The 27,161-nt window shown below is 35.5% G+C and overlaps 1 protein-coding gene across 7 annotated transcripts in view; it reads left to right on the top strand.

The window, feature by feature from the left end:
* MAPK10 (mitogen-activated protein kinase 10) overlaps positions 1-27,161 on the top strand; it is a 341,790-nt gene that overhangs the window by 274,718 nt on the left and 39,911 nt on the right. For all 7 annotated transcript variants that reach the window (XM_036906329.2, XM_036906326.2, XM_036906331.2 and 4 more), the window contains 2 exons: positions 14,388-14,570; positions 19,238-19,362. In XM_036906329.2, the coding sequence (XP_036762224.1) occupies positions 14,388-14,570; positions 19,238-19,362 (308 nt within the window). The remainder of the gene's footprint in view (positions 1-14,387; positions 14,571-19,237; positions 19,363-27,161) is intronic.

The following is a 27,161-nucleotide window of genomic DNA, read 5'->3' as shown; positions in this document are numbered from 1 at the left end:
CATAAGTAAGTTTCAACATATTAGAGGAAGCTGTATTAGACTCTGGGCTCTATATTCTGTTCCACTTGTCTGTCTGTTTCTATACCACTACCACTCTTAACGAATACAAATGCATACTATGCACTTACGTCAAGTAGGGTAATACTCTGCCTTTTTTGTCTTCTTCAGAAGTACCTTAGCTGTTAATGAACCATTGTTCTTCCATAAACATTTAGAACTGGATTGCTAACTTCTATAAAAAGATCCCTATTGGGGTTTATATTGGAATTGTATTGAATCTATAGTGGAGAATTGCTTTTTTATTTTTCCTGAACACCCAAGGATCTTAGCACACACTAATTTAGATCATTAGTACCTATACCAACTAAAATTTGCTATTTATGCCCAGTATTTTGTTCTCTGGTTTTTAGCCTCATAAATTGACATTATAATTTTATTGCATAGATGTAGAGTTTATTTAGATTCACCATTATGATTATTATTTTCTTGGCTTACCACTCCTTCTTGAAATTTGGTCCCTTATTTGAGAATATTTTCTTTCTTCCTAAAGCACATCCTTAGAAGTTCTTTAGTGGGAGACTTTGATGATTAAACTCTGTTTTTGATTAGCATTCCATTACTTGATTTTGTTGAACATATAATTTTAGAGTTATGCTATTTTCTTCCAGAATTTTAAAGGTGGTATTCCACTGACATTTTGTTTCTAATATTGCTGGTGAATATTTAGCTGTTAGTGTAATAGTCATCTTTAAAAATCATCTGCCCCTTTTCTTTGCTTTCACTTAGGGTTTATTTTCTTGGTCTTTGGTTATCTGCTGTTTCTCTACCATATGACTAGTATGGATTTTTAAAAATTATCCTCCTTGGGATTCACTGTGTTTCTTGAATTCCAACTTATCTCCAATTCCTAGAATTTCTCAGTTTTTGTTTCTTTGAATATTTTCTTTCCCCTATTCTTTACATTATCTCCATGAAAATACTCTGACTGGACATAAAGAAGACATACATTTATTCAACATTTTTTGAGCACCTACTACATGCTGGGCAATTTTTTTCTCCAGAGATATATCAGTAAACAAAACTGACTAAACTCCTGTCATTATGAAACTTATAATAAAAGGCACAGTATATTAAAATGTGATAATGGCTAGGAGGATCAAAATGCTAGGATGGGGAACAGAGATTGTTTCTTTCTTTCTTTTCCAAGATTAAAGACAAAAAGTTTTGCCAAGTATGCCTCATATGGCATGTTTTCTTGACCTCACATAAAATTAACAGTCCCTTCTAAACATCTTTTTTATATAGTGCTTTGCCTAGAAATGGACATAATCTTCCAGAGAGGGTCTCACAGAAGAGTATGGGGTCACCAAAATTCCCCTTCAACAGAATTCTATATTTCTGATAATGTTAGGATCTGTTTGTGTTAGCCTCTTTGTCTAAAGTCATTTTATTTACTAATTATAATAGGAATTGATCTTTTTCAACCATAAAATACAGATGTCAAATTTAATGATCTCCAAGGCCTCTACCCAGTTTCAGTATGCAGATAGGATCAGATCCAGCCTTTGTGAGGCTAGAATATTATACCAGTGGTGGAGTGTGCTATGTACAGACAATAATTAATATTATAAATAGAAGATAAACTTCTAATAACTTAAAGACAGTTCTACCATTTTGACACATATTGATATATATATATATATATATGCATTAGATTTGCTTATATGTGAAATGTCTTTCCATTTTTTGCTTTGTCAGTAAATATAGATTACAATAATAAGTAGATTATACTGAGATCTATATAAATGACACTTCAAATATCAGCCTTTGGATATTCTGTGTCCTATAGTATTTTATTAGCAATCTGCTGCCAGTGGGCAAATAGCCTTTTACTCAAATTGTCAGCTATGCGTTTTTTAAAAATGTGTTTGGCTTATAATATTTCTTCTTCCTATATGCTTATTTTATAATGAAAACGGATGTTAGTTAGAATTCTGCATTAGGTCACTTATTCATATTTCATGTTACCAAAATTTGAAGAGGACTTTTCAGTGGAAAAGGACAATTTCAAATAAAAGAAGAGTAAAAATATTTTTAAAGTAACAAAACAGCTCAAGACATAACTGAAAATCTGAATCCAGAACTCTGTCTTGAGTATGTATCTATTTCTATGCTGATATTTACAATTGTCCTCAAAATAAAGTAATTACTGAAAAAAAAGTGCCAAATATTTTGAACTTTATATTGAAGAGCTTTTGTACTTTCCATGAGTAACACCCTACAGGTGATAGCAATATGTAATTTTGAACCTTCCCTAAGTGGCAGAGTCTCTCTCCTGCTGGGAGTCTACACATGTCGCTTGCTATAATTTCCCACCATCTTTTCAGGAAAGTGACATGGGGAGAAGGAATAAATACTGGGATATTTTTTCTTTCCCTGAAATATTTTGATGATTTTGACCTCTGAGTTGAATGACCTCTAAGTTTTCTAAAGCAAATAGGGGTCTAAGATGAATGACCTCTAAGTTTTCTAAAGCAAATAGGCATGAAATAATCTTTTGATGACTTTGACCCTATTCTAATTGGCATCATAAAACTGAAACATGTTGATATTTAATCTTAAATCTGTACTTAGTAGTTCACAAGAGACTGTTATTCTATATTAGAATTTCTCAAAATGTAGTCCAGAGACCATCTGGATTGCAATTACTGTTGGTGGTTTTTCATGATATCATCCTAGACCTATGGATTCAGAATTTTACAGGTCAGTGGGGAGAAGGGAAGGATCTGCATTTTTCTAAGTTCCTTATGTTATGAGTACTAACGTTTGGAACCACAGTTTTATATCATGATGTCTAACACATCGTGTGTATGCCTCCACTTCCTTATTGAGCATTAATTGGAGACATTATTAATTGATTACAGTATTATTTCCTATAGGGCTAACATAAAGCCACACAGTAACACTCAATACAGTACCAAAGCAGATGGTTAGCTTGTCCTGGAATTTCTCCATACAGACAGTGCTGTTAGGCAGTATTATCTTTAAAAAACATAGTTAAGAATTCAGAGACAAACACTGATACTCTGTAACTTGCAAATAGATGTCAGAACATTTTTGCATGAAATATTGAAAGGCTTAGAGCAAATTAGAAAACAAGTCTGAATTCAGAAAGGTGTCATCTCTGGCATATTCATAATAGCAAAAAGTAATGATGGAAAAAAACATAAAAAAGAAGATACAGTAATTCAAAGGGTGTAATAGAATAAGGCCATTAAACTACTACTCATGATTCCACTTTGTAGCTTCTGAAAGCTTAAATGTGCGTAGTATAAATTATTTTCATAATTAGGATCCAAAATACTCAGACAAGGATAAGACATTTTTTCATACATTATGTTCAAGGCAGTTTGTGATATATTTTAGAAAGTTTCTCAACCAAGGAGGTTAAAATAAGTGAATGAAATGTCAGTTCTTATCTAATTGATAAAGTTAACTGGGATAATTTTCAGTCTTAGGGTTTCAGATACTCATTTTTATAATCTGTACTTACTTTGTTTTATTCATTTATATCAATGTTATTTATTGAAGACATTAGTAATTGTAAATATTTGCACATTATCTTGTCATCATACTCTATAAAATTAAACTTTTGTAATATGGCTTTTTTATGTAGTGAACTTAGAATTAGATGAGGAAATAGTCAAATAATTCCTATTAGATGACATTTTTCCATTTTTATTAAATGCCTTTGATAATTAGAAGTGTGATAATTTCTGAACTAGTAGATCAAAAATATTTTAAAATATATTCATTGCTTTTTTGTTAACCGCACAGGGTGGAATCTGTAAATATTCAGATCCTTTTTTATATAGTGTAAAATGTTGATTTATGAGTTTTCAAGGCAAATAAATCCTTTCACAAAAGTAATTTGGATCATCTTTTAAAAAATATTGAGGGAAGATGGCGGCGTGAGTAGAGCAGCGGAAATCTCCTCCCAAAACCACATATATCTACGAAAATATAACAAAGACAACCCTTCCTAGAATAAAGACCAGAGGACACAGGACAATATCCAGACCACATCCACACCTGAGAGAACCCAGCGCCTCGCGAAGGGGGTAAGATACAAGCCCCGTCCCGGCGAGAGCCGAGCGCCCATCCCCACACCCCCTGGCGGGAGAAGAATAGGCAGAGCGGGAGGGAGACGGAGCACAGGACTGCTGAACACCCAGCCCCAGCCATCCGGGCCAGAGTGCAGACACAGTACGTGCCCAGGGGGCCCTGGATGCTAGGGAAACAGGGCAGCAAGAACAGTGAGCGGGCACTGGAGGCCGGGCGCCGGAGGACATAAGAAAAGCGCGCGACCAATTTTTTTTTTTTTTCTTTTTGCTGCTTTGTTTTGGCGAGCGCTTTTTGGAAGTCTTAAAGGGATAGGGACCCCAATACTAGGGAAACAGGGCAGCAAGACCGGTGAGCAGAGGCCTGAGGCTGGCGCCGGAGAATAAAGAAAAACGAGTGGCCACCATTTTTTTTAAATAAAAAAAAATTTTTTTTTTTTAATTTAAAAATTTTTTTCTTTTTTTTTTTTTTTTTTGTGGTCGTTGTTTTGTTTTGGCGGGTGCTTTTTGGAAGTCTTAAAGGGGCAGGGCGGGACACTTAATCCAGAGGTAGGGAATCCGGGGATCTCTGGGCACCCTAATCCCCTGGGCTGCAGGGAGCAGGGAGGCCCCTTACAGAGATAAATAGCCTATCAGCCACTCCTGCTCCAACTCAACCCCACCATTTTGGAGTAGCTGCTCGAGCCAGGCCACGCCCACAGCAACAGCAGAGATAAACTCCATAGCAGCCGGGCAGGAAGCAGAAACCCTGTCTGCGCGCAGCTGCGCAGCACAAGCCACTAGAGGTCGCTGTTCTCCCAGGAGAGGAGGGCCACAAACCAACAAGAAGGGAAGTTCTTCCAGCCGTCACTCGTCCCAGCTCTGCAAACTATTCCTATCACCATGAAAAGGCAAAGATACAGGCAGACAAAGATCACAGAGGCAACACCAGAGAAGGAGACAGACCTAACCAGTCTTCCTGAAAAAGAATTCAAAATAAGAATCATAAACATGCTGACAGAGATGCAGAGAAATACGCAAGAGAAATGGGATGAAGTCCAGAAGGAGATCACAGATGCCAGAAAGGACATCACAGAAATGAAACAAACTCTGGAAGGGTTTATAAGCAGAATGGATAGGATGCAAGAGGCCATTGATGGAATTGAAATCAGAGAACAGGAACGCATAGAAGCTGACATAGAGAGAGACAAAAGGATCTCCAGGAATGAAACAATGTTAAGAGAACTGTGTGACCAATCCAAAAGGAACAATATCCGTATTATAGGGGTCCCAGAAGAAGAAGAGAGAGGAAAAGAGATGGAAAGTATCTTAGAAGAAATAATTGCTGAAAACTTCCCCAAACTGGGGGAGGAAATAATCGAACAGACCATGGAAATACACAGAACCCCCAACAGAAAGGATCCAAGGAGGACAACACCAAGACACATAATAATTAAAATGGCAAAGATCAAGGACAAGGAAAGAGTTTTAAAGGCAGCTAGAGAGAAAAAGGTCACCTATAAAGGAAAACCCATCAGACTTCTCGACAGGAACCCTACAGGCCAGAAGAGAATGGCATGATATATTTAATACAATGAAACAGAAGGGCCTTGAACCAAGGATACTGTATCCAGCACGACTATCATTCAAATATGATGGTGGGATTAAACAATTCCCAGACAAACAAAAGCTGAGGGAATTTGCTTTCCACAAACCACCTCTACAGGACATCTTACAGGGACTGCTCTAGATGGGAGCACTCCTAGGAAGAGCACAGCACAAAACACCCAACATATGAAGAATCGAGGAGGAGGAACAAGAAGGGAGAGAAGAAAAGAATCTCCAGACAGTGTATATAACAGCTCAATAAGCGAGCTAAGTTAGGCAGTAAGATACTAAAGAGGCTAACCTTGAACCTTTGGTAACCACGAATTTAAAGCCTGCAATGGCAATAAGTACATATCTTTCAATAGTCACCCTAAATGTTAATGGGCTGAATGCACCAATCAAAAGACACAGAGTAATAGAATGGATAAAAAAGCAAGACCCATCTATATGCTGCTTACAAGAAACACACCTCAAACCCGAAGACATGTACAGACTAAAAGTCAACAGATGGAAAAACATATTTCAAGCAAACAACAGCGAGAAGAAAGCAGGGGTTACAGTACTAATATCAGACAAAATAGACTTCAAAACAAAGTAAGTAACAAGAGATAAAGAAGGACACCACATAATGATAAAGGGCTCAGTCAAACAAGAGGATATAACCATTCTAAATATATATGCACCCAACACAGGAGCACCAGCATATGTGAAACAAATACTAACAGAACTAAAGGGGGATATAGACAGCAATGCATTCATTCTAGGAGACTTCAACACACCACTCACTCCAAAGGATAGATCCACCAGGCAGAAAATAAGTAAGGACACGGAAGCACTGAACAACACAGTAGAAAAGATGGACCTAATAGACATCTATAGAACTCTACATCCAAAAGCAACAGGATATACATTCTTCTCAAGTACACATGGAACATTCTCCAGAATAGACCACATACTAGGCCACAAAAAGAGCCTCATAAAATTCCAAAAGATTGAAATCCTACCAACCAACTTTTCAGACCACAAAGGCATAAAACTAGAAATAAACTGTACAAAGAAAGCAAAGAGGCTCACAAACACATGGAGGCTTAACAACACACTCCTAAATAATCAATGGATCAATGACCAAATCAAAATGGAGATCCAGCAATATATGGAAACAAATGACAACAACAACACTAAGCCCCAACTTCTGTGGGACACAGCAAAAGCAGTCTTAAGAGGAAAGTATATAGCAATCCAAGCATATTAAAAAAGGAATAGTAATCCCAAATGAATGGTCTAATGTCACAATTATCGAAATTGGAAAAAGAAGAACAGATGAGGCCTAAGGTCAGCAGAAGGAAGGACATAGTAAAGATCAGAGAAGAAATAAATAAAATTGAGAAGAATAAAACAATAGCAAAAATCAATGAAACCAAGAGCTGGTTCTTCGAGAAAATAAACAAAATAGATAAGCCTCTAGCCAGACTTATTAAGAAGAAAAGAGAGTCAACACAAATCAATAGTATCAGAAACGAGAAAGGAAAAATCACGACGGACCCCACGGAAATGCAAAGAATTATTGGAGAATACTATGAAAACCTATATGCTAACAAGCTGGGAAACCTAGGAGAAATGGACAACTTCCTAGAAAAATACAACCTTCCAAGATTGACCCAGAAAGAAACACAAAATCTAAACAGACCAATTACCAGCAACGAAATTGAAGAGGTAATCAAAAAACTACCAAAAAACTAAACCCCCGGGCCAGAAGGATTTCACTTGGAATTCTGTCAGACATACAGGGAAGACATAATACCCATTCTACTTAAAGTTTTCCAAAAAATAGAGGAGGAGGGGATACTCCCAAACTCATTCTATGAAGCTAACATCACCCTAATACCAAAACCAGGCAAAGACCCCACCAAAAAAGAAAACTACAGACCAATATCCCTGATGAACGTAGATGCAAAAATACTCAACAAAATATTAGCAAACCGAATTCAAAAATACATCAAAAGAATCATACACCATGACCAAGTGGGATTCATCCCAGGGATGCAAGGATAGTACAACATTCAAAAGTCCATCAACATCATCCACCACATCAACAAAAAGAAAGACAAAAACCACATGATCATCTCCATAGATGCTGAAAAAGCATTTGACAAAGTTCAACATCCATTCATGATAAAAACTCTCAGCAAAATGGGAATAGAGGGCACTGTCACTATTTGCAGATGACATGATACTGTACATAAAAACCCCTAAAGACTCCACCCCAAAGCTACTAGAACTGATATTGGAATACAGCAAAGTTGCAGGATACAAAATCAACACACAGAAATCTGTGGCTTTCCTATACACTAACAATGAACCAACAGAAAGAGAAATCAGGAAAACAACTCCATTCACAATTGCATCAAAAAAAAATAAAATACCTAGGAATAAACCTAACCAAGGAAGTGAAGGACTTATACTCTGAAAACTACAAGTCACTCTTATGAGAAATTAAAGGGGACACTAACAGATGGAAACTCATCCCATGCTCGTGGCTAGGAAGAATTAATATCGTCAAAATGGCCATCCTGCCCAAAGCAATATACAGATTTGATGCAATCCCTATGAAACTACCAGCAACATTCTTCAATGAACTGGAACAAATAATTCAAAAATTCATATGGAAACACCAAAGACCCAGAATAGCCAAAGCAATCCTGAGAAAGAAGAATAAAGTAGGGGGAATCTCACTCCCCAACTTCAAGCTCTACTATAAAGCCATAGTAATCAAGACAATTTGGTACTGGCACAAGAGCAGAGCCACAGACCAATGGAACAGACTAGAGAATCCAGACATTAACCCAGACATATATGGTCAATTAATATTTGATAAAGGAGCCATGGACATACAATGGGGAAATGACAGTCTCTTCAACAGATGGTGCTGGCAAAACTGGACAGCTACATGTAGGAGAATGAAACTGGACCATTGTCTAACCCCATATACAAAAGTAAACTCAAAATGGATCAAAGACCTGAATGTAAGTCATGAAACAATTAAACTCTTGGAAAAAAACATAGGCAAAAACCTCTTAGACATAAACATGAGTGACCTCTTCTTGAACATATCTCCCTGGGCAAGGAAAACAACAGCAAAAATGAGTAAGTGGGACTATATTAAGCTGAAAAGCTTCTGTACAGCAAAAGACACCATCAATAGAACAAAAAGGATCCCTACAGTATGGGAGAATATATTTGAAAATGACACATCCGATAAAGGCTTGACGTCCAGAATATATAAAGAGCTCACACACCTCAACAAACAAAAAACAAATAACCCAATTAAAAAATGGGCAGAGGAACTGAACAGACAGTTCTCCAAAAAGGAAATACAGATGGCCAACAGACACATGAAAAGATGCTCCACATCACTAATTATCAGTGAAATGCAAATTAAAACTACAATGATGTATCACCTCACACCAGTAAGGATGGCTGCCATCCAAAAGACAGAGAACACCAAATGTTGGTGAGGCTGTGGAGAAAGGGGAACCCTCCTACACTGCTGGTGGGAATGTAAGTTAGTTCAACCATTGTGGAAAGCAGTATGGAGGTACATCAAAATGCTCAAAACAGACTTACTATTTGAGCCAGGAATTGCACTCCTAGGAATTTACCCTAAGAATGCAGCAATCAAGTATGAGAAAGATCAGTGCACCCCTATGTTTATCGCAGCACTATTTACAATAGCCAAGAATTGGAAGCAACCTAAATGTCCATCGATAGATGAATGGATAAAGAAGATGTGGTACATATACACAATGGCATACTACTCAGCCATAAGAAAAGGGCAAATCCAACCATTTGCAGCAACATGGATGGAGCTGGAGGGTATTATGCTCAGTGAAACAAGCCAAGCAGAGAAAGAGAAATACCAAATGATTTCTCTTATCTGTGGAATATAAGAACAAAGGAAAAACTGAAGGAACAAAACAGCAGCAGAATCACAGAACTCAAGAATGGACTAACAGGTACCAAAGGTAAAGGGAATGGGGAGGATGGGTGGGTAGGGAGGTATAAGGGGGGGAGAAGTACGGGGGTATTAAGATTAGCATGCATGGGGGGGTAGGAGAAAAGGGTGGGCTGTACAACACAGAGAAGGCAAGTAGTGATTCTACAACATTTTGCTATGCTGATGGACAGTGACTGTAAAGGGGTTTATAGGGGAGACCTGGTATAGGGGAGAGCCTAGTAAACATAATATTCGTCATGTAAGTGTAGATTAGTGATATCAAAAAACAAAAAACAAACAAACAAAAAAAGGGCAGTTCCTGTGTGGTAACCTCCAATGATTTCTACACAAGGGTATAAAGGGCATATAAAAGTGTAGGCAAAGGGTCTGTTTGTGTTTATACAGAGGATCAAAGCCTAATTGGTCTACCCCGAAAATGAACTAAGATACGATATGAAAAAGAACTTCCAACATCAGCACTCTCGGGAAGACTCATGCCAGAAGATGATCATCAAAAACCCCAACAAAGATCCACACACTGCTACAGCTGTAGATGCACTCATCCCACCAGTTCCTGGACTTGCCATGGGAATGAAGAAGGAGATATCTAAGCTGGCCTGTGCATACAGTAAAACAACAAATTTGACTGGATCTATACTGTTGGAACTCAATCAAGATTCCGGAGAAGTGCAAATTGTAGCGCTCCAAAATCTTACAACTACAGACTATTTACTGTTAAAAGAACATAAGGGATGTGAACATTCCCCAGGAATGGGTTGTTTTAATTTGTCTGATTTCTCTCAGACTGTTCAAGTTCAGTTGGACAATATCCACCATATCATAGATAAGTTTTCACAAATGCCGAAGGTGCCTAACTGGTTTTCTTGGTTTCACTGGAGATGGCTGGTAATTACAGGTATGCTTTGGTTATGTAACTATACTCCTATTATGTTAATGTGTGTGCGCAATTTAAGTAGTAGCTTAAAACCTATACATGCTGAAGTTACTCTACAAGAAAATATGTCAAAGAAGTAATCAATCTTCCCATGTTTTCTTCCGCCTGCTACTTCTATAGCTTTTCTTCTTCCTTCCTAATTACAACCCTTAAATAGAATTCGTGCCTCATATCAAATTTACCGAGTATCATAATTCTTCCAAGTGGTAAAGATACCTCAAGACAAATGCTAGGCATAGAAGCTACAGGGCATAAATATGCAAAGAAATAAAAAGCTAACCTTTTCAAACAATAAGGCTTCTCTCTCACTTACCAACTTTACATTTCCCTGTATGGCCCCGGAAGATGACTGGTTAGCCAGAGACGGGTAAGATTCCTCAAGGGAGGAAGAACCTAAGACAGGCACAGTCACAGGGGGGTCATCAGGTGAGAAATTGGGGATCAACAGAGGTGAGGCTTAGAACCTCACCCCCCTTGTTCTGAGAGAAATCTTCTGCATACGTGGATGTTTTATTGCCCTTGTCTAGCTTGGATTAACACATAGTCTACAGGCACACACCTGATCATCTACATTTGCTCTCTTACAACACTAAACTATGTTTTCTACCTTTATCTTGTATCTACCTACCACTTCAGCATTTTATTAAAAATAATAATAATAAAGAGAGAAATGTGGTATCCACATATAAATCGAGTATAAAAACCAAATGAGTATTCATATTTGAACTGACTGTTTATAGTTCATAATGCATGAGCAAAACCTAAAGTTTCTGTGATGACTGCCCTTGTACTGTTCACTATGTAACTTATTCATTGTGTAAGAATTTGTTCTACATGTAAGAACTTGTTTGTTATGCCTCAGAAGATTGGAGACTGACGAAAATTAGGCTTGGGGTGGATTAATGATTGTGCATTGAGCATTGACTCCCCTATACAGAATTTTATTGTTGTTAACAACCATTTGATCAATAAATATGAGAGATGCCCTCACAAAAAAAAAAAAAATATATTTACCATGTTAACACTTATACATATTCACAGAAATCTATTTAATATTTTATGTATTATTTAAAATATAATCATTGTGGAAATCTGGTCATTCAAAGTTTTTTTCTTTTAAGAATATATAATCACTTTATATTCTATTTAGAATATTAAAATTCATTGTGTTGTATGAATATGCTAGGGAAGCAGTTTTCAGAGACATTCTTTAAAGGGAAATTGCCTATGACAAATGTACTATCAATTTTAAGGCCAAATAGAGCAATTTCTACCACATTAATTCCAAATTTGCTCTTTTTATTACTGAAACCCTTGAAACAAGCACTGGACTTGGAAAGAGCTATGACTTCCAGTCCTGGCTTCTGTTTAGTCAAGTATGATTAAGAAGAAATATTATGTGGTTAACTAAAGATAGTTAAACATAGTTTTTCATGTTGCAGTCCTGTGAACATATGGAAAATAAATAACACTTAACTATAACTGTTTATGTTTATGGGAAGAAAGAACTTGAAAAGGATTGGTTAAATTGAGGTCACACACTTTTAAAGATGCGTTTATTTAAAAGTTAAAACATTCTTGCCTCCCTTCTTTTTTGTAAACCATTACATCAAGGGCCATAATGTTTTATCTAAAAAGCAATCTAAGGTAGAAAAATACATCAAGCATGTCTATAAACTTTAATTACAACTGGTAAAAAAGAAATATTTTAACAGTTGTTTAACAAATTCCAGACTGTTTGACTTTCCTTAAATTTTACTTTAAAAATACTGTGGGATTGTTTTGGGGATGGTACTTTATAAACAATTTTTTATTGAATAATTTTATAACTAGCTAAATGTAACTAGAATATAGTAGTTTTGGGAATATTTTGTTAAATGACTCCTTTCAGAAAACTCTGACAGCTTCTTTGCCTTTATTTTTAGTTTGACATCAAGTTTTTAGAATTCTCAGGACGTTTGACCAATGATTAAATGATGAGTTGGTAAGGCATGATAACCTAACAATATTAGAAAGTAGACCTCTATTCATAATTTACAATGTAAGTAAGCACTGAGATTTATTTAACTATACTAATGTTTCTATTCAAATACATCTAAGTAGTTACAGTATTAACATAAGTTTTTGTCTAAGAGTAACTTAATTTTTAACTCTAATCTTTTGTAATTTTGTAGTAGTTTCTTTATTTCTAGTGATTCTGATTTAGCACTATATTCTCATGCATGTAGTACTTAGATAAACTTTTACTGAAATATGTTCTTGTTTAATTATTCCTACTGTTTTGTAAAGAAATAATCTTTGGTTTTTCCCACCCTCACTTGATTTCTTGATATTACATCAAATATTTTTTCATCCCAATTTCTGAGAGGATATATAATAATTTAAATTTTATTCAGTAAGATTATAAGGGAGGCTAGAGAAGATTTACAAATTAACTTGATTTTATCTTTGTTCAATGTTCTATATCCTTTGTTTGCATTATATACATTTTTTTGTTTGTTTTTACTTTTGTCTTCTGCCAGGATTGCTAATCTTCTTTTAGTCCAACCCTTCTGAATAACTAGGGGTAAAGATTTTAGTAATCTCAATTAGTAATATCATGGTAATGACCCAGAACTGTCACAAATTATATTAGCAGAAATGAATGAATTAATAATATAGGATAGAATTGTGAAAGAATAAACAGCATAGGAGAGAACACTGCATGTGGTATTGAATTTAAGAAGAATTTCTAAGGTCTCTATCATTCATTGGCCAATGGTAAGGAAATCTATTTGAAATCAACTCTGCTATTTGACTTTTCAGAATTTTCATGAGTGGTATTTATCATTCTCAAGCCTCTGATAAATCAAATATTAATGATAGGTGAACAAGAAAATCTCAATTGATGGATATGTCTATCAAAGACCCCCCCAATTTGGAGGGTATTAATTTTCATAGACAGGTAATATTATTCCTGTAGAATTCCCTCTACTTAAATGTACTTTTGAAACACATGCACTTGGATGGAAATCTGTTGTCTTAAATTGAGCATCCTATGTTTACTCTCATATCTTGTTTAAAAAAATGTTCAGGTATGCACGACACTACTGTACAGTAAGAACAATAGATACAAAACTGTGACTCCTTTGATAAATAGAAAAAATTAAGACTGGTGAAGAATTAATGAATTATTTTATTAGCAAATATTATATTGATCCCATATGTAATGCATATGAAGATGATGAAATTTCCCTATTTCATAGAGAAAGAAAAAAATCTTCAAAGGGAATTTAGAAAAAATGTAAATGAATCTTCTAAAATGTTGTGTATATGTCATTTTTAGAAAACAAATGATTGAGGTAATTTCATGATAAAAATATTATGTGCCATCGTATTTTTCTCTTCTAAATCATGTGCTTATATAGAGGCTTATCTCAAAATAAGAAACTCTTATCGTGTTATTTAAATATGTTTTCATTTTTAAAATCCCAAAACTATTTCATAGTATCTTATTTTGTTAAGTAATGCTAGTTCTCCCTAAGTGTGTGTATTCTAAAAGTAAATTTAAAATTTCAAAAGGTTGCATTCCCTGATAATTCTGATTTTATATTTTTGTCTTCTGTTACTTATTAAAACTCCAGTTGTGTTGACTGCTCAGGATTCTGAGAAGCAGTAATTCTCCCAACTAGTGAAAGGCAAGAGCTAGTGGCCTGTACTTTTTTTTTTGCCTTAACTATTCAATTCTCAGATATTGACCAGTGGAACAAGGTAATTGAGCAACTAGGAACACCATGTCCGGAATTTATGAAGAAATTGCAACCCACAGTAAGAAACTATGTGGAGAATCGGCCCAAGTATGCAGGACTCACCTTCCCCAAGCTCTTTCCAGATTCCCTCTTCCCAGCGGACTCTGAGCACAATAAACTCAAAGGTATGCCCGTTAGGGACAACTTGGGAATCACTGGGTGAGTGATAATGCTAAACAAGGAACCGATAGTGATACCTCTCTTTAATTTGAACCACACTAATTTAAGGAGAGATTTTTAAACAATCTTTTGTACTAAGGGGGAGTAACTGAGGATTTTAGAATTGTCTGGATATTCAGATGAAAGGATGATAATAAAGTATGTGACAGTAGTATGGGTTAACTATTTCATGGTATAACTCTAAAAGACTAATGAAATATATATTGAAATCATTGTTCCAATTCTTTTCATTACCTGGAAAATATTCTCAATACAAGTTTTTAGTTGTGAAATCTTGGAGATATGGGTATTTGCATTTTATTTGTATTTTATGGACTGTTTAAACCCCATTTTTACATTTAGAGTGATAGATGAGATTTTACCTACACATTTTATATTCAGTATAAATACATATTAATAAGTAATTCTATTACTCTCTCTGTAGTTATGAACTTTAGTAACAAATCTTAGTTTCTTCACCCACAAAACTGGGATAATAATGCTTGAGCCATAGTAATGGAGACAAAGAATAAATTGGGCAATATGTAAAGTATAATGTAAATAATATACTAATTATTATTTAATTTAGGACATTCCAGAGAAACTGATTTTGGAACTAATTTGATTTTTTTCCCCTGCCTGGGTTCAGATCCTGTCCCTTAAAACCTTTGTGAAATTGGGCAAGTTATCTAATCTTTCTTTACTACCATTGGCAGATGAAGAAAGTATCTACCTTTTAGGTCATTGAGAGGGTTAATTGACTAAATAATTTGTCAAGCACTTAGGACATTCCTAGTTCACAGTAAATGCTCAATAACTGTTAGATATAAAAATAATAATAAATGTAATAATTATTATTTGAAATGTATCTATACATTATCAAAAAAGAAAAATGCTTTTGAAATTTTGTCTTAAATGTTCAGTGGGACATTAATTAGCTACAGACTTAATTTATAGACTTAATTATAGCTAATGTAGACTTAATTGAGACATAGAAACTAAGATGTGGTGCTATTATTTCCCAGGGTCTTAGCATCTCCTCCAAACTTTCATCTGGTGGGTTTTAAATGTACAGCATTGTTTCTGCATTTGTGACTTTTATCAAACATCTGGGTTTCTTCCTTCGATTGCTTCTATTGACTCTCCATGTGGCAACAGACTCAATTATTACTCAATCTACTGCTTTTAAGATCAACACTGCCTATATGCAGATTGAAGAAAAGCTAATATTCCAAGTAGAAATTTTAAAGAATTTATCTTTATGATGCTAATTGAAATGTCAGGCAAAGTAATCCTTCCATATTGTGTAGTGTAACAATATGGAGACAAGTCCTTATTAAATTATTTGAGATAATGAAAGCATTTATAGAAAAACTACTAAATTAAATACCATGCTTTATAATATAATTTCAACCTTCTTGAGTTTTTGTTTTCATTTCTTATTTAATTGAACTTCTATGATTATATTATTTTTGTAAATGATAAATTGATTTGTGTATTTATAATTAATTATAATTTTAACATAAAAATAAAAATTATACAAATAATATAAGGGAAGAATTTATTCTGCTATTATTTAAAAACAGCATTAAGAGATTTGCTCATTTGCTTGCACATGAAAGAATGAAAGATGAGAATTGAAACTTCTTTCTCTTCCTCTTCCTCATTTTGTTTCCTACAAATAGTATTGATCATTATTTCTAGTGAGAAGATTTAGTGTCACTGTAGTTCATGCTCTATTAATGAGGAACCCACCCCAAATCTACCCTTTCTAAGAACAAGAACATGGGTGAGTTTGATGGGAGAATCTGTTGGAAGTAGGTATGTGAATCTGAGTATAAAATCAGCTACAAATCAAAGAGATCTTTGAACCAATGAAATAAATAAATATAGCCCTATTGGACCATTAGGGAGTTGTTGACAATGAGAAAGAGTAAATACTGAAAATTAATATGTAAGTATTTCTGACTTTTCTTATTCTGCGAGGTTCAGAGTGTCAGTTTGGAAATAGTAGAAATCAAATCTCTAGACTTGAGATCCCCAGAAAAATGATTAATAGAAATAAATAAAAAGTCTTCTAATCTAACTACTCATTTCTATAGACATATAAATAAGTATATAGATAAATATATTATAAGTATATCTATTAAAGTTTAACAACACAGGAAAATACTGTCATAGAACATGTGAGAAAATAAAGAGTGCTGCATTTTAGTTGTAGTATAGTCAAAATGAAAAAATACATAAAAAAAGACTAATCAATATTAAGAATGATTGCCTCTACATGGGAAGGTTGGGAAGGTTGGTTTTTCTGGATTTTATATTTTATGCAATTTCAAAATTTTTCTGTAATCATATTTCCTTAATAATCAGAAAAATTAGTAGATAAAAATTGCTACATATTCAGGAATTCAAACCCATTGCCTTTTTCCTAAACTAGCAAACCAATTTAGATTTTATTCTCTTTAATTTGAAGTTTTACCATATATTTAAAACAAATTGAGTATTTTAACCATGAAACTTTCAGATCAATTTGGAACTATATTTCCTGTAACATTTTAAAGATTTTTTAAATGATATTTTTAGATGATTCTAGATATTTTTTAGAGATTAAAAACTAAGTGTCCTTTAACAATTTATCAAATAAATATACTTACTATTACCATATAATTTTTTTTGTATCCCTGGCACCTCACAGTGTACTTGACACACAGTAGGCATTTAGTATTTTATAAGCTGAACTGGATCCCCCACTTTGGTCAGGTTACTAAATCTTGTGAATTATTCTCTCAAATCTGTCCTTTTTTCTATCCTTGAAGAACTGCTCCTGAAACTAAAGCCCTCATTACCTCTCCCATCCTCAAAAAGTTACCCCTGACCTCCTTGACTCCCTCTAGCTACTTCTTTTTTTCCCGGCTCAGAAAAGCTGCTAAAATGAGTTGTCTTCACACTTTATTTGCTTCTTTTGTGTTGTTTTTCATTTTTTATTTTTATTATTTTTTATTGAAGTATAGTTGAGACACAGTATTACTTTGGTTTCAGGTATACAGCACAGTGGTTCAACATTTACCTATATTAAATCCTCACCCTGACTAGGACAGTTACTATCTATCAACATAGGAGGATGTTACAGAACCATTGGCTATATTCTCCATGCTGCATTTCTATCCTTGTGACCAACTTATGATTGAAATTTTTGTGCCCCTTTATCCCCTTCACCCTCTGCACCCACCCACTGCCACCCCACTCCCATGGTAACCACCAGTTACTTCTCAAAGTGACTATGAGTCTACTGCTACTTGGTTCATTTTTTTATTTTGTTTTGTTTTGTTTTTAGATTCCACAAATAAATGAAATCATATGGCATTTGTCTCTCTCCACCTGGCTTATTTCACTTAGCATAATACCCTGTAGGTCTATCCATGTTGTCCCAAATGGCAGGACTTCTTTCTTTTTTGTGACTAAATAATATTCCATTATGCATATGTGCCACTTCTTTATATCCATTCATCTGCTGATGGACACTTAGGTTGCTTCCATATCTTGGCTATTGTAAACAATGCATCAATAAACATAAGGGTACATATGTCTTTTCAAATTTGGGGATTTTGTTTTCTTCAGGTAAATTCCTAGAAGTGGAATTACTGAGTCTTATGGTATTCCTATTTTTAGTTTTTTGAAGAACCTCCACACTGCTTTCCACAGTAGCTGCACCAATTTACATTCTCACTAACAGTGTAGGAGGGCTCCCTTTTCTCCACATCCTCACCAACACTTGTTATATCTTGTCTTTTGAATGGTGGCCATTCTAGCTGGTGTGAGATGTTATCTCATTGTGGTTTTGATTTGCATTTCCCTGATAATTAGCAATTGCTTCCTTTTAAAAATGTCAGTCTTTTAAATTTATTTGTAATTATGTGAGCAATACATGCACACATTCTCCCTCCTCAGAGGTAACTACTATTTTCAGTTTGTCATCTTTGCAGACCTTTTCAATGCATTATATATTTAAATAGAGAAGGAAATGTTTGTTGTTTGGGGAAGCGGCAGATTTGCACAAATGTATTATGATCTATGGATCATTCAGCAGTTTTTTGGTCACTTAATAACATGTCCATGTACGTACATAAAGATTTACCTCATTCTTTTAAATTGCCAAATAGAATACCATGGTACAATTGAATCATAGTTCATTTAGTTGCCCATAAATGGAAATTTGGACTGTTTAGAAGTTTTTTATTCCATAACCAATACTGCCGTGAACAAACATCCTTTCATGAACTAGGCTGTAGACCTACAAGTGGAACTTCTGGGTCATAAAGTTTACACATTTTAAACTTTAATAGGTATTACCAAATTGCCCTCCACAAAGTATCAATTTACACACTCACCAACATGAATGGAATTAGCTGGTGTGAGTGGATATTATTACATCATCTTATTTTTATAACTCTGATGGATAAAAAGTGTTTCATTATTTCATTTTGCATCTCCCTCATCATTTGGTGAAAGTACCAAATGTTTAGAAGGAAGGTGCTAGTTGATCTTAGTTTTTTTAATTTTCTTCTTCTTCCAACATTTTCCCTGCCAAAATTAGAATTTTACTAATTGTTTTCTTCATTCATCCTTTCAGCCAGCCAAGCCAGGGATTTGTTGTCAAAGATGCTAGTGATCGACCCAGCAAAAAGGATATCAGTGGATGATGCCTTACAGCACCCATACATCAATGTCTGGTATGACCCTGCCGAAGTGGAGGCGGTAAGACATGGGCTTATTTTATTTTCCTTCCACAAACAAATCATTGTAAATGGGTGCGCAGTGGTGAAAACTAAAAGACAATTAGAACTCAAAGGAAATCACAAAAGGCCTTCAGAAAATTCTTAAGTTACAAAGTTATTGTTATTGCATTCCTCTCTGGAAGTTATTTTCTTCTACCTATGTTTTAAATGCATTTCTTTTCCAGGTTTTCCTAAGAGAAATTGTGATTTAACCCAACAAACCTTAACTGTCACAAAGCACTTCCGTTTGTTTTTGTTGAACTGTTAACGCCACCAATATCTCCTCCTTTATGTTTAATTATCAGCCTCCTGATGCAAATTCAGTAGCAGAAAACATAATAGAGGATAAGGTGATTCACCTCTATTCCTTTGATACGACGCCTGCCATTAGTAAAGTGTGGTGCTAAGAACAATGCGATTATAGAGCTTTTACCAGGCCATTGGTGACTTGTGAAACCTTACGTGAATTAGATGAGGAAAATTGGGTATTCCAATAAGGACATTATTTCAGGTTGATTCTAAATTGACTACCACAGAAAGATGTATCTCTTTATTTTAAATCCATACATAGTTTGAGAATCTTCTCAGAAGGATTATTCTTTTTTCATTTTTTAAATTATTTTTCAACCGTTTAATATCATCTCTCCAACCTCTTTCTTATGTCTTTGCCTTTCTCCTTTTCTCTGCGTGGAGCCAGGGCTGCAGAGGACAAAGGAGAATTATTGTTGTCCATGCATGTTTTGTAGGCCTCCTGATGAGAATGTCCTTTTGTCCCTCTTTCAGATATTAGTATCAGCAATGTTACCTTCTCCTCAAAACATCACAATCTCAAATTGCTAGAGTACCTGTGCTAAATGATCTCATTTCCTTTTACATGATACCTTCAAATTACTTCAAATTTGTTCTTAATGTCCATTTGAAATACTGTTTTTATTTGTTGCCTTGTGTCCTCTGTATCCCAAGATACTCTTGCTTGATCATAGTTTTGCCCAGATTCAGCTTCCTTTCCTGTCTCAATGTATGCCTCCCATGTCAGAAATGCTGGATTTAAACTCACATAATTCTTATTCCTTCATTCGTCACTGGAGAAATAAGATCTCACAAACAGGAGTGAGGATTGTGTAGAAACAACCTTTATATACATAATATTCAAAAAGCTGCTTTTCATGGTAACCCAGTCCTTAGACACTCAAACATTTCAGAGGAACGTTCACTTATAACAGTCTGCCAAGTGTGGAAACTGGAGGGTAACGGTGCCTGATGACATTTTCTTTAGATCAGCACTCTTAGCCAGTTTTATAATGATGCTGAAATTTCATTTTGCTTCAAATTAACTTTTAGTCACTTGATTTGACTTGATTCTTACAAAATAAAACCACTGAAATTAGAAATTTCCATGTTTAAGCATAATGCTCTTAAAACTAAAAAACTAATGTTCATACAACTAAAAAATAGAATCTCTTACAGTTTCTCATTCTTGGGAAATACTTTCAAAGATGTTCTTGAGGTGGAATGAAATAAAGAAATAAGTATGAAAAAGTATGATGTACACGTGTGTGAAAATTAAGTATAAGGATTTTTTCTCTGATGATTTTTAAAGAACTACCTTGAGTTATGTTGACAAAAATGTTAGACAAATGTAAACCATTTGGAATTATTGCTCCTTGTTTTATTTTGATAGCTCAAATAATTTGGCATAATTATCTTTCCTTACATGTAATATAATATATTTAATCTGTTTTTAATGGATTGTGGCCTAGAGTTTAATTGGAGTCATAAAGTCTGCATTTGTAATTCACTTGTAATTATGTTGCCTATAAAAGAGACAGTTGCTTAGAATCCACAACAACATATTAATGAATAGTATCAATGAATTATTAAATTCATTTTTACTGTTTATGGAAAATTCCTTTGAAGGATAAAAAAATAAAATCCAGGATACTAAAATAGCTAGGACCCTTCTCTCAACATTTCCAATATTGTCATGCTGGCTGTGGATAGCAACAATGCATCACATGATTTTTGGGGAAGGGTGTGATAGAGCCTAAAGGTCTAGGAAAAGGGATAAGTTAATATGCAGAATAAGCAAGGATTTAACATCTAGGCTGGACCATTGGTTATATGAGGGTAAACGTGTTTTACATGTAGACATATTGCAGTAAGTAGGCTGGAGTCCTGGCCCTAGGGCAAGGAGAGGTTATCACTCTATGAAATGTATTACAGAGGTCACAACGAGGGAGAGACAGATCTGAAGGTGCTATAAGCAGTGGCCACTGCTTTTTTCAGTAATACCTTTGAATCATGCCTTTGTTAGCATGCAAACATATGTTTAAGTAAAATGACCTTTCTTTATAAACATATGACAAAGCTATAATGGAATGGTATTTCTGCCAGGACTGACAACACTATTGCAAAATAAACTCTGGTGTGTCTCTGTAATCCAAATAAATGGAAAGAACAAATAACCAGAATTTTCATGATTAGAAGTCATCTAGGAGATCCTACTGCATGCAGCTTTCCAATAACTCACATGATATTACAGGGGGAAGGAAATTCAAAGATGAGGGGAAAGGAAAATAAGTTTTCACTGGAAAAAAATAAAGGCAAATGGAGGGGAATAAAGGAGAAACTGCAAAAGAATGTGATGACCTCAGGAAAAGGAGCAGGAGAGTAGGGAAACGCTATGTATGCTTATCTGTTAGTCACACTGCAAGCAATTTTATCTCATTTCCAAAAGTGCCAAAGTACCAAATTGAAAAGAGAAGAACATATGAATGCTATCATAACTCTAAGAGAGAAAACCATTCATGTAACTATGCAGTTGAAATTTTTAAAAAATTAGTGTCAAAGTCAACAGTGATCTCTCTGTGTAATAGTACATAAAGATTTTGAAGTTATAGTTGCTCAAATTATTAGCAAATTCTTATCAAAATAATGTTCAGAGCAACAAAATATGTAGCCCAAATACAGTGCAAGTGCCACATTGAATGTCAGTGTTTTTCATGAACAATTGGAGGGCATTCTGACTCTATTTCAGTGTTCAACAGGGCAAAGATACCATTCACAAATGCAATTTATTGAGTTGTATGCATCTTCACAGGTATAAAAGATAGGTTAGATTTAAATTTCTGTTCTGACACTTACTAGCTGACCTCGGTCAAGTTTCTTAACCTTTCTGCAACTGAATTTTCTTAACTAAGATAGGGACAGATCATACTTACTGTTCAGTGTTCTTCCGGGAATTTGAAGAGTTAATGCACATAAAGTGCTTAGTAGAGTATGGAGGCAGCCAATAAGGATCATATAAATTATTGTTATTCTCATTATTGTTACTGTTATGATTATGACTTTTACATGTAAATGTGTACTACCTTTTGATAGTAGGAAAGATAGAAACATTTGGTAAAAATAGCCAGCTGGTCAAGAAACTGCAGAAATATTCTACAACATTTTTTAAAAGTCATTGAAAACTGTCTAGTTCCTACAAGATTTTTAAGTTTTGGCCCTTTTTTTTTTGCTGGTGTATACTCATTTCTACCATGCTAAATGTAAGAGTCCAGTGACATTAATTTATATCAAAATAAGAGCAAATTATATAATTCATAAATCCTCATCATAACTATGTTTATGAGAGTAGGTGATATTCATAGCTGTTTTAGGGGAATCAATTTGAATGTTATCTGTGTGCTCTGTTAGAGGGAAAGAGGAAAAACAGTGAGGATCATCAGTGGCCTTGTTTCTTACCGTTCTTGAATTTAGAGGCCCTGCCGTGGCACAGGGTGGCTTTCACCCTGCAGGCCCTGAGAGCGGGGCTCTGCAGTCACGTTAGGAGCATTTTCATGCATTACAAGCTAAGGAGGAGCTAGTTTACTGTGTCTTAGAACATATCAAAAGGGAACTCAAGAAGTGCTGAAATGTGACCTTTTTTTAAATACGATTTTATTTCTCTCAGAAGGCCCTGGAAAGCTCCTGAGGGCGGCCCTCTTAGTAATGGCCTCCGTCGTCATTCTGCATTGCTAGGTGTGGGAGAGGGAGAAGGAGAGGCAGAGGAGGGGTGACCAGCCACCTGACCACAAATAGCAAAACCTGGGTAATCAGCATAAGGAAGCCAGTGAAAAACTCCCGGGGTCAGAGAAAGACATTTCTTTATTCTTCAGTTATCATGAAAAGGAAGGATCAGAACCTGACTCTAGAATCATCATCTAAGGTGGGGCTGGTGTCAGGGGCCAGGCTCACGGCCAGCAGCGCTCAGGCAGATGCGCAGTCATGTCAAGGGCTGTGTCTCAGAGAGGCCCAGATACAGTCAAATCATAATGGTCCAAACATTACTCTGAAATCTGGACAGAGGGGCAGGTTGAACAAGACAGGTAGGTAGCTGGTATTTAAGAATTCTGTTCTCCAGTGGGTGAGCTCTGGGTACATGAGAACCCAGAAGAGGGCGGCAGCCAACGCAGGACCTTCTGCATGGTGACTGAGTCAAAGGTACAGGAGAGAATGATAGAACAGAGGCTTGGAGCATGAGCCCACAGGTCAGGAGTGGACTGAGAAGAGAGGTTGGGCATGTTTTGGTTAGAAGTACACATGCCATCTTTGGAGGGAGAAAGGGAAATGGGATGAGTAGTCTGACCACTTTGGGTGGGATATGATTAGGGAAGCAAGGCAATGATGAGCTTGTTCATCATTTCTTACCTAGTTCAAGATTGGTTTGGGAATTGGGACAAGGCTGGGTGGGAATTTAATACACAGATCCTCAACTTGAGATTCTATAGCTTGAGAAACAGTAACAGTTACATGGACTAGGGCTGAAGATCAATGAAAATAAGTACTTAGAAAATGTAAATCCATATGAGTCAGTATGTTACTGCTTATTTACAACATAAACAAACATTTACTGTTTATTTATAACATAAGGTAATGAATAGTCTTAAATGTTTCATTGATATGATTATTTACTATTTTATTACTTTAGAGATTTTATAATTTTTTTGCCCACAGTGAAAGAATTTATAGGAACAAGCTAACCTACCTATATTAAGATCTTCTATTGCAAGGCCATCATAGATTTCATGCCTTTTGAGCAGAGTTACTATCTGACATTATTTTAGCCATTTTCTTGTCTGCCATTGTATCTTATTATCATTATACCAAAGAGTGCGCATTGGAAGGGATGACCAATCATGTAGGAAATACACATTATTTTCAATCTTCCTATGACACAGATATGTAAAGTTTAATGTTGCATATGTCTGGAAGTCTGTTCAAGGTAAATCTTAAATGAGAATTTAGAGATCATTGTAAAATGGTTTTGTGCTGTACTTCAGCAAATATCAGCATTCAGAATACCAGTTTTATAATTGTGAGCAGTTTCAGAGACACAGGACCAGAAAGCATGATGAGAAGAGTAGAATAGTTAGAATATACTAAGTCAGAAAGCCTTAAGAAGAGAATCAGAAGCCTGTGGTCAAAATAGCATAGTTCCAGAGATTGGTCTGAGCAATCCAGAGAGAGTTGGTGCAGATATGTGGACAAATCAGATAGGGCAGGCAGAAGAGACAAGTCTAGGAGAGACATGTGGGCTAAGGTCAGAGGTCTGAGCAGATACTACCCTAAAAGGCATTTAAACAGTGGCAAACTTAAGGATATTTTCTGATTCTGGTGTGAAAGTCAAGAGCAGGTACTCTTGGAGCAATCCAGAGATCAGCAACAATAGGAAGCCACTACCAACAATAGCACAAGGAGAAGGTTTACTTGGGGCTGTAAGCCAGAGGGAGCCCAGGGATGGTTAATGATGACCTGTCCAATGGGAGCTGGGTTAGACTCAGAGGAGATACAGTTGTTTCTGAACAGAGGAATGGGGGAGAAATGGCCTGATTCTCCCCACTTTCCCCCATATCCTAGTAGACAATGTCCTATTGTCTGAGACCAGTCCTCAGCCAGCTGATAGGTGAGCCTGAGAAATGTGGCCTGAAACATAGAGCAGATAGAAGGGTCTGAGGATTCTATCTGTGGGCAAATAGGCCCAGGGCTGATACTCACCTGTTCAGTCTTTCCTCATTCAAGTTCTAAAGTCCCTAAGTAAAATTTAAGTAATCAAGTGAGTAGGCACACTTAATCTGGAGAGGAGAAGATTTTGAAGGCTTTATGATTTAGTTCCCTGGGTAAAAGTGAAGTAAACATTTCCCCTGAAACCCCTGGTAACTATTTTATTTCTTTAACTCTATTTCCTATGCCAACCTGATAGTCTTGGCATGAATATTTCTTGTTGGGTTTTTCAACTGAATGTGTGTGCTTCCTCCCTTTTGTAAGTTGGTGTCACTTTTTCAATTGTTTGTTATGTTGTTAGATGGTTAATGAGGAGCCTACAGCTTACTGAGCATACTGGACAACATGCATGGGGCAAATGAGGGATTCAGCCATCTGTTTTCCTTTAGGTTGCTTTAATTCTATTTTTCTCCTGCCAAGTAGGTAAAACACACTAAAAAAGACCTTTATCATTCTTTTTTCTCACTTACCTCTTTGTTAATTCCTTCTTTTTCTTTCTCTTCTTATCCTTTTCTCTTTTTTTTCTTCATAACAATATTAGTTTTTATTAAATCTTCAATCTTTGACAAATGTTTTAAGTATTTTAAAATGTTACAATATAAAAGTTTAAAAATATATACTTAATTTTCAATAATTCAGAAAATCACCATTCCTTGTTCCTAATCAACATAGGTTAAAACAAATTTAAATTAAATTTGTATTTTAAGAGCTTTAGATACAGTTCAAGTGTTGAGTATAAATTCTAAAGGTTTCTTCCGGTTTCATTATTGTATATGCAACCATAAATATAGAATTAAAATTTTGATTTGCCAACTCTACCTAAAAAACAAGTATTATACATAAGGGTTTTTTTTGGTATCATTAATCTACAATTACATGAGGAACATTATGTTTACTAGACTCCCCCCTTCACCAAGTCCCCGCCACATACCCCATTAGTCACTGTCCATCAGTGTAGTGAGATGCTATAAAATCACTACTTGTCTTCTCTGTGTTGCACAGCCCTCCCATTGCCCCCACACACATTATACATGCTAATCGTAATGCCCCCTTTCTTCTTCCAACTTCTCCCTCCCTTCCCACCCATCCTCCTCAGTCCCTTTCCCTTTGGTAACTGTTAGTCCATTCTTGGGTTCTGTGATTCTGCTGCTGTTTCGTTCCTTCAGTTTTTCCTTTGTTCTTATACTCCACAGATGAGTGAAATCATTTGGTTCTTGTCTTTCTCCACCTGGCTTATTTCATTGAGCATAATACCCTCTAGCTCCATCCATGTTGTTGCTAATGGTAGGATTTGTTTTCTTCTTATGGCTGAATAATATTCCATTGTGTATATGTACCACATCTTCTTTTTCCATTCATTTACTGATGGACACTTAGGTTGCTTCCATTTCTTGGCTATTGTAAATAGTGCTGCGATAAACATAGGTGTGCATTTGTTTTTTTCAGGTTGGGCTGCTGGACTCTTAGGGTAAATTCCTAGAAGTGGGATTCCTGGGTCAAATGGTGTTTCTATTTTGAGCATTTTGAGGAACCTCCATACTGCTTTCCACAATGGTTGAATTAATTTACATTCCCACCAGCAGTGTAGGAGGGTTCCCCTTTCTCCACAACTTCACCAATATTTGTTGTTGTTTGTCTTTTGGACAGTGGCGATCCTTACTCGTGTGAGGTGATATCTCATTGTGGTTTTAATTTGCAATTCTCTGATGACTAGTGATGTGGAGCATCTTTTCAAGT

The sequence above is a fragment of the Manis pentadactyla genome, chromosome 5 (genome assembly GCF_030020395.1).
Source record: "Manis pentadactyla isolate mManPen7 chromosome 5, mManPen7.hap1, whole genome shotgun sequence".
In the NCBI taxonomy this organism is placed as follows: Eukaryota; Metazoa; Chordata; class Mammalia; order Pholidota; family Manidae; genus Manis; species Manis pentadactyla.
Note: the sequence above shows the minus strand (reverse complement) of the source record. Positions and strands in the feature narration are given on the sequence as shown.